Here is an 8381-nt window from a genome sequence, read left to right as displayed (position 1 = left end):
AAAAGAATTTTTTTTTTTACCATGTCTTAAAAGTATCGTGTCACACATGACATCACTGAAAGCAGTCGAGGCGGAAACGGCCCCATTTAACATCAGAAAAAAAAAAAAAAAAAAAACGACGCTGATGCTGTGCTCCTCGTACATGAGTTCCCGCTCCCTCATCCGGTCTTTTCGATGCCTCTTCCTGAGGCGTTTTGTGCTTCTCTAGGGAAGAGATCACGTCTGTGCAGGTGCTCCTTGAAGTTGGCTAGGAACAGTTTAAGGCAATCACTTTTCTCTTTATTGATTTAGATGCCTAAACTTCTTGGTTCTTGTCATGCCTTTGTAGATAGACCGCAGCTGTCGAGGAACAAGCTGCGAACGAGAACGTTGAAAAAGACGAGTCACTTTAGACTATTTTAAAAGTGACACTTTTTTCTATTCAGCATGCTTTGTGCTAAATAAATGAAATAATTCAGTTATTTGCTATAAACGATACTGTATGAGTATGTATTCAAGTACTGCAGTATGCAGACATTTCAAAATATGAGAAACTCTTTTAAGAGGTTCATATTTTTCTTCTAGTATGTTTGACTAAGAGAGACAGCTATGGGTACTTGATTATAGTTTCGAGTGTTTCATGAATTGCCAGAATGACGTAATGACCCACTCTGTTTTTTTGTTTTTGTTTTGTTTTTTTAAACGATTTACAGTCGTCGGCTGTTGTCACATGCATGATTCAAAGAGCTTTTCCGAGACGGGAACGTTTGATCAAGATTTCTGTCTCGCCCGAATTCCCCTGGCTACTTTACAAAATTTGGAGGGGGGGGAGAGAAAAAAAAAAAGACTGATTGTTTTATTTATGCAAATGAAGACATTTTGGATTTTTGTGGTCGTTTACAGTTGTGTTCAAAATAATAGTTTGTTGAAGAAAAATGAGTAGGTCTCAAAATGTTTGTAATACATTTTATTTTCATACGTGCACTGAACCTGCGATTTGAAATCAGAACAAAACTGTCATATTTGTTATTACTCTAGGAAGCGGGGGAATCATATAGATAGACTTTTTGAACATTTAACTTTCCTTTGACTAACTGACCTAATGTGAAGTTCTGGAACGACTATTTCTGAAACTGCTCCACATATGTGTTGAATGAAGTTGACCAACTTGAGATTATTGGACTACATTCCACTACTCCAAGACCTTTGTCTTCTTTTTTTTTTTTTAGGTTTTGCCTTACAAATATCATTTTGACTTACTCTTAGATTACTTTGAGTCTGTAGATTGGGATGAACACACCATAAAGAAAAAATCTTTCTGGTCTGGAACTAAGACACAGTCTGCTTGCTGGTGTATTTGTGCTCATTGTCCTTTTGAAACACCAGTTTTAAGGGCGTTCCCTACAACACAACGTCATTTTAGTTGTCCTTTAACTGATCCATTATCCCTTGTGTTAGAGATAAATTACACCCAACATTACAGAACGGCAAACATCCACATAACGAGCCCCCGATCTTACTTCCATCAGACCAGACCAGTCAGTGTGCTCTTGGTCAAAATGTGACCTCGTCACCTGTTCACTTCAGACTTTCTAGTTTCTTCTAGGCTTCTTCCAACTGCTACAGCACTCAAAATCATTTTAGCTGGAGAGGCTGTCATTTTCCACTGTATCCATTTTTGTACCTCCCCTGTTTACTTTAACAATTTCAAGAACAACCCATTTAACGAATTCACCGAATGTCCTCATCGATTGAACGCCACATTGACACTAATTTGAACACACCCTTTGAAATAAAGGTTTAATTACATAGCTAGCAGCAGTCGTGTTATGGGATTGAGCTGGTTAGCAGCGTTGGCCGGCTATTGTTTTGAACACAGCTGTATATTTTAAATATATGAAAGCGGAGTCGGTGGACTCACTGACATTTGATAGATTTTCAGAAGTAAAATTTACAGATAAAAAAAAAAGGAGAAAAAAAGATAGTAGTCTCTGTAGAAACACATATTTGAGTCATGCTGATAACATCTCAAAGCACTGTGCTCCTATTATTCAGGGTTTGTGTTGCTCCAGAATTTGATTGCTGTTCATCATGACCTTGAGATGTACAGTACACCGGGGCAAAACTGAAAATCTGCTTGGAAGTGTAGCATTGAACAGACTCATTTACCCTCATCGTGCGGCAACATAACGCTGTGCTACAAAATCTAAGTGTGAACACGGTTCAAAACACTTAGCTTTACATGGCTTATACATTCTTCTAAATTAGGTTAGTATTGGCAAACCCATGCATGATGGTGCAGTTTGGATATTATTTGCACTCCAGTGTTTGTAGACATTAGATAAAAAAAAGCAAAAAAAACATTTACTGTTAAAGTTGTTGTAAAAGAAACAGTTGTGGAAATGTAACAGAGTGGAGTCAGAGAAGCAAATTAAGTCAGATTTCTGCTCTACATGTAAAAGTGAAGCTAGCAGCGGGTTGCTAGCCTCAAAACTAGCAAGCTAAAGCTAGTCACCTTAAACGTCTGTACTCGCTCTGTAAGCCAATTTGTATTTGTTCTGTTTCATTTGGACAAGAATTAGCTATCCAAAAAATTATTTTATGATTTGTGGCTGGAAAATTACTAAACTTTGTCCCATGGCAGATAAAAGGTGAGCTGAGCTAACTAGCTGCTAGCTTGGCCTTCGTTTGACTTGGAGCTTAAATGAGCACTTTTGCAAAAATGTTATTCAAAAAATATTTAAAAGTAATGTAAAAGTTGCAAAAGAGAATGGGTTGTAAAATCCAAGTTGCATTACTGATTTTTGTGGGCAGTACAACTGTCCAGTAAAGTACAGGATCAGCGCTTCTCGATGGATATAATGTGCCATATTTATAACGTGTCTTTGGATATAGTGTAAAGAGGTCAAAAGAAATTGTTGGAATGTTTAATCACAAGTTCTGTTGCACTAAAATAATCCTGTTACACGTCCTACTTATGTTGGCTGTCACGGATTTGTTTGGTTTCTCTGAACCATCCCTCCACCAACCTCTGTAAACCCGGTGATAAACATTTAGCAACACGCCTCATGCAGGTGGCAAGTGATCACACCGTTTCCAACAAAACAAACAATAACAACAACAAAAACTGTAAGAAGATGCTGTACACCATTTCTGATTTCTTTGTATGCTGGACCAGTCACATTTTATCTCAAAAGACACAAAAGTTGTCCTTTGAACCTTACATGAGTTATTGTCACATTAGCAGCTTGCCCATGTTGTGGTACATTTTACTCTACTTATCTTCTGTGTCTGTCTTTGTTTACATGATGACATCTTGCATTAAGAGAGAACTACAGTCTATGGTTACTGCCCTTGAATATCTGTAATTTGAATAGTGCTGCTAGAGAGAGAAATCTAAATGTAACAACTTACAATAAAGAGTTTATTAATAGATTTTTGCCAAATGTGATTGGGTTGTTCTTTTGTGGGTGATACTGGAAATGTATGTCATATATTTATCTTTTTTTTTTTTTACTTTTGTGTGTAACCCTGTGATGTTTTGAAAACTCCCTGCATTTTTGCTACATTTAAATGTTTTTAGAGCGTCATCCAAATTAGAATAGCAGACAAAGACAATACATTTTGTTTTTTTAAATATGAAAGCAATTCAAACTGACCTGGTCTTGTTGACGGCAAACATCGCTGTGAAGGAATTTTTTCCCCCCCTCTCATCTTTGCAGAGTTGTTTTACCTCGGCCACATTGGAGACATTAGAAGGACCTTTTTAAGATGGCGCCACGGCATTCCCAGTTAGGTTCAAGTCCATGCATTGACTAGGCCACTCCAGATCACGTTTCAGATCATGACCTCAGCTTATCTGAGGTTAAAGTCTGGAACTGATGCAGGATTCTCAGGTGAACAAACCAAAAGTCATGGTTTGTTCAGTTCCATATCCAAAGACCCGGGGAATTTAGTTGGATTGCCTGACTTCTAAACAGTTTGAAATACGAGAGAAAAAACCCCATAAAAATCTGCTGCACTCTATTAAAAAAAAAAACGTATTAATGCTATTGGATGATGTGGCAGGACGTTCATATCAAAATAGAAATGGTTCATTTCATGCAAAATCCCCTTCTTCCTTGGCCATCTCAGTGTCCAGGCCCTAAAACCTGCAGCGGAGGCAACGAGAAACTAGCATTAGCGACCTATGTAGCTGCAATTAAACATGAATTGATTTGAATGCTCTTATTCATAGGGTTTGTCAAGAAATATCCCCAGCACTGTATACATTTCTACAATACAGTAGAAATAAAGGAACAATACAGAAGAAGAAACTCTTCCAACTTGGAACATTAAGTACGGAACCCTGAAAACAATCATCACACCTCATATAGTGCAGTTTTCCTCAACGTTCCTGTTATGTAAACTTTTTCATAATATTAATATTGATATATGTGAACAAATGTCAAGTGTAATCCTCAGTCATTTGAAAGCTTTTCACCCCCCCCCATCAGGCTGTATTAGATGCACTGCAGTCCATCAACAAGTCCCAGGGGATTAGAAGTGATAATGGATGCTGGAACATGGCATGCTGCTACATAGCGGGCTATTATCTGACAGGCTTAAAAAAAAAAATAAATAAAAATAAACCCACAGGAATTATTCTAGAAGAGAAGACAACTCACAATCCACTAACATTATATCCTTTGAGTTGTATAAATTGAACTGTTTAAGCCTTAAATACAACATTAGGCAATGTGAAGCTTCATTTTTAGTGCATTAATGATAATTATGAGAAAAAAAACTGTAATTGTAATGATATAAGATCTACTAATTGTCATAGGAGGAGGCAGCTTCATTCAAAAATGTATTTATTTCATCAACCAGATCAGAGATCTGTTTTTTCAGACTTTACATTCAAACAACAAGGTGAGACCACATGCTGAGGATAAAGGGAGAAGGCAGGTTTGTGTGCATGGGCTCTCTCTCTCTTTCTCTCTCTCTCTCTCTCTTTCTCTCTTTCTCTTTCTCCATTCTGTATGCATGTGTTCCTTCCCACACAGTCCTCCATCTCTTCTCAGACAGTCTTTTGATCAGCTGGCTCCGGAGCTGTTGAGGCAGATGCAGATTCCTCCTGGGTCTTGTCCAGTCCCTGACTGAAGCCTTGATCGCTCGACTGGCCGCCCTCCCTCACCGTCACGGCGGCATTGGAGTTGGATGCGTCTATGCTCTCGTATGGCTCCGAGGTCCACTGCAGGAGAAACGGAGACGTTTAGGCATTTCATGCGCCTGCACACAGGAGTGGGCATTTATCCCCCGTTTATCATTTATTGAAATTAATTTCTTATTGTGATCAGATTGTTGATTTGTTGCTGTCATGATATATTCTAATTAATGATGCACGTATTCTCGTGATTGTTAGCTTTCCTATCCTCTCCACTGATTGTTCAATGAGAGCATCAATAAATATCAATAAATATGGTTAAATGTAGTTGCTGTGTGCAGGCTAGTGATAGAAATCACACAAAAAGTTATTTTGTGGGAAAAAAATAAATACAAAAATGACTTATTTCTTTCCGTAAGATATTTTAGGCAAAAAAAGAACAAAAAATTGGCAAAAAATGATTTTAGGATAGTGACAGAATCGATGCTTGTTTTTGGGGCTATGACTTTAGTCAAATCATTAAGAAACCATTGCGGAAGGTCCAAAGTGCCACTTGCAGCTACAGAGCCGCAGATTGCACCGCCTTGATTTAGGGGTATCGGCGTAAAAGAGGGCTGAAACAGCATCCAGCAAGTTTCAGACTTTCAGAGATAAATTCCCAATAAAACGCATTCACGTTTGCATCACGACAAGCTTCCATGACGTCGTCCTAACCTGCGTGGCTCTGCTGCTGGACCTGTGCGAAGGCCCGACGGCGATGTTGACGCTGGACGAGGACTGCGTGTCGGTGGTGTTGCCGCCTTCGGCAGCGGACAGGCCAGAGATGACCAGGCCGCTGGAGAAGCTGCGTTTCCCGAACAGAAGGCTGAGTGTGGACGAAGATGAAGAGACCTGGGATGAGACGTGGGGGGGGAGAAATCCCAAAAAACGGTGAGATGGTGTTTTTTTTTAGGTACAGAGTATGAATGAGGGGTAGATGAAGGTGGCACCTGACTGGAGCGCTGCTGATGCTGCGCTGCCTGAAGCTGAGAGCTGATCCCTCCTGCTCCGGACAGACGAGGGACCTGAAGAAAACAAAAGCCTAGTTACTCCTTTAGAGAGACTTCACCGAGGCATCTGCTGGTCGCTAGGAACAAACGTGTTTACCTGAGAGAAAATGGAGGCGATGGAAGTATTAAAGGACAGCTGACTGTTGGACAGACGCTGGACCAGACCGTGGGCGGAGCCAGAGTCCAGGATGGGACCTGATTGGCTGGTTACGGGAGGGCGTTGACTCTGAGGTTGCACAGACCGACTGCGGTATTCTCTCCTTCCTGAGGGAACAGAAGCGCAGAGACACAAATCAAGTCTTTAAAGGATGCAGAGACGTGTTCATTTATTTGGAGCTTTTTTTTTTTATCCCTTAATCCTTTACATAATTTCTATTCAAGAACATTTTTGTCTTTTTACAAAATGAAAATTTGTAAAAAATTAAATCTAACCCCAATCATTCTCAGAGAACAAAATCATACCAGGACACCAGCTGTTGGTTAAGTATTTTTACAAAGTTAGTTACATATAGTAAATGTTTCATAATGTGTAAAATTTTACGTGTAGTTTCTTTTTTAGCGCCGTTTTTAAATATTTAAAATCTTAATAAAGAAATGTTCCTGGTTGGTTTAAGTCACTGTTGACTTTTAACAGATGAAAGCATCACTTGGAAAGAGCTTTATGGTGTTTAGTCAGCTAATCTTAGTCTGATATTAAAAATGTGTTCAATATGAAACATCGAACCAGAGGAAATCGATCAGGGATGGATACTTTTTTTCACATTTCTGTAAAACCAAAAACACAAATGAAGTCTTTTTTCAGAGGCACCACAGAGACGTTCTATGGCTTGTGGTTCAGTGAGGGGTGTGTGTGCGTGTGTGTGTGTGTGTGTGTTGGTCATGTACCCGTGTTGTGATGCCTGTGGCTGTGCGTCGTCCGCGCTCTGTGCTGGTAGAGGCTCAGGCTGTTTGACGTGACAGAGGACGGCCGGTTGTGGCTCAGCGAGGAGGAACCGCCGGCACCGCAGTCCACGTCCTCCATGTTCACGCCGCTGTTGCAGCTGGTCAGGTTGTCCTTACGCACTCTGCAGGACAAACACACACACACACAGACCTCCTGTTTATTTATTTATGTCAGTGCTGCAGAAGCAAGACGGCGATGCGCCATCAAAAAATCTGCAAGCTTCGACAATCCCAGGTGGCTGAATGTTGCGAAACTGTGGGAACGTGTGTGAAAATACATTCTGAATGATGAGACAAAAATCTATTTTAACGCTCGGTGAAAAGAAAGCAACACCTTCGAATGAAGACGTGATCTCAGAGACACTTTGGTCCTGTCCGGAAAGACATTTAGGACCTGAGAAAACCCAAAAGAGAACGGTGCAGCCGCAAAGACGGATATCTGACAGTGATCAGCAGCAAAACAGAGACTACATGATTTATTAAAGCTAAAAAAAAATTTTTTTTAAAGAGAGAAATGAAAAGCAACGCAGCTGCAAGAGCAGAAAGTCCATTTCCCTCTCCATCTTCTCTGTAATCTCTGTCTCCCAGACGCGCACCCTCACTGTCCCTGCATGTGTATTTAAAACTACATCAACTTGGCAGAGTCCCTCCCCGGCACTGGGAGTCAATATCTGTAAATCCTCAGTGAAGCACTCAGTCAGCCTGCAGGGAGCCAGAGCACAACAATTACAGCGCAGTCCTTTTCCAGAGAAATTCATTCTATAACACAACCAGCTGAACGAGCGCTTTATGAGGTTAGCATAATGCGCGTTATAGCTCGCCTCCAGTTCTAAAAGAGCCAAGCCTTAGGAAATGGCTCAAGTGACTTTTGAAGATTTCCAGAGAACTTCTATAAATGATGGGTTTGACAAATGTAGTACTCAGAAACTGGATTTTTTTTTCCGTGGCTGCTTTCCCAGCTCTCCTATCACAATGATACTATCCTGACATGATTTCTCCAATTATTTGTAACAAAAATGTTATATTCAATCAGCCAAAATTTCAATAAATATTGAATGTTTCTTCTTCACCACGATCGGTTTCTGCTTCTCCACCATCGGTTTCTGCTTCTCAACCATCGGTTTTTGTTTCACCACGATCGGTTTCTGCTTCTCCAGCATAGGTTTCTGCTTCACCACGATCGGTTTCTGCTTCTCCACCATGGGTTTCTGCTTCACCACGATCGGTTTCTGCTTCTCCACCATCCGTTTCTGCTTCTCCACCAT

General features: G+C 40.3%; 3 protein-coding genes across 8 annotated transcripts in view; 1 reads left to right on the top strand and 2 right to left on the bottom strand.

Moving 5' to 3' along the window:
* Window positions 1–8359, top strand: part of rgs17 (regulator of G protein signaling 17) — a 49311-nt gene extending 40952 nt beyond the window's left edge. The window contains exon 8 of the mRNA XM_008429191.2: window positions 8279–8359. The gene's annotated coding sequence lies outside the window, so the exon portion shown is untranslated. The remainder of the gene's footprint in view (window positions 1–8278) is intronic.
* Window positions 4816–8381, bottom strand: part of pcnx2 (pecanex 2) — a 28715-nt gene continuing 25149 nt past the window's right edge. For all 3 annotated transcript variants that reach the window (XM_008429195.2, XM_008429194.2, XM_008429196.2), the window contains exons 36-40: window positions 7060–7238; window positions 6272–6438; window positions 6115–6189; window positions 5840–6016; window positions 4816–5212 (exon numbers count right to left, since the gene is read on the bottom strand). In XM_008429195.2, coding sequence (XP_008427417.2) covers window positions 5039–5212; window positions 5840–6016; window positions 6115–6189; window positions 6272–6438; window positions 7060–7238 — 772 coding nt within the window. In that variant the 3' untranslated portion in view covers window positions 4816–5038. The remainder of the gene's footprint in view (window positions 5213–5839; window positions 6017–6114; window positions 6190–6271; window positions 6439–7059; window positions 7239–8381) is intronic.
* Window positions 7245–8381, bottom strand: part of LOC108166959 (uncharacterized abhydrolase domain-containing protein DDB_G0269086-like) — a 1514-nt gene continuing 377 nt past the window's right edge. For 2 of the 4 annotated variants that reach the window (XM_017308985.1, XM_017308988.1), the window contains exon 2: window positions 7245–8381. In XM_017308985.1, coding sequence (XP_017164474.1) covers window positions 8142–8381 — 240 coding nt within the window. In that variant the 3' untranslated portion in view covers window positions 7245–8141. The other 2 variants (XM_017308987.1, XM_017308986.1) reach the window with 2 other exon arrangements.

Source organism: Poecilia reticulata, linkage group LG15 (genome assembly GCF_000633615.1).
Source record: "Poecilia reticulata strain Guanapo linkage group LG15, Guppy_female_1.0+MT, whole genome shotgun sequence".
NCBI classification, from domain to species: domain Eukaryota; kingdom Metazoa; phylum Chordata; class Actinopteri; order Cyprinodontiformes; family Poeciliidae; genus Poecilia; species Poecilia reticulata.
This window is presented reverse-complemented; position numbering and strand designations above follow the sequence as displayed.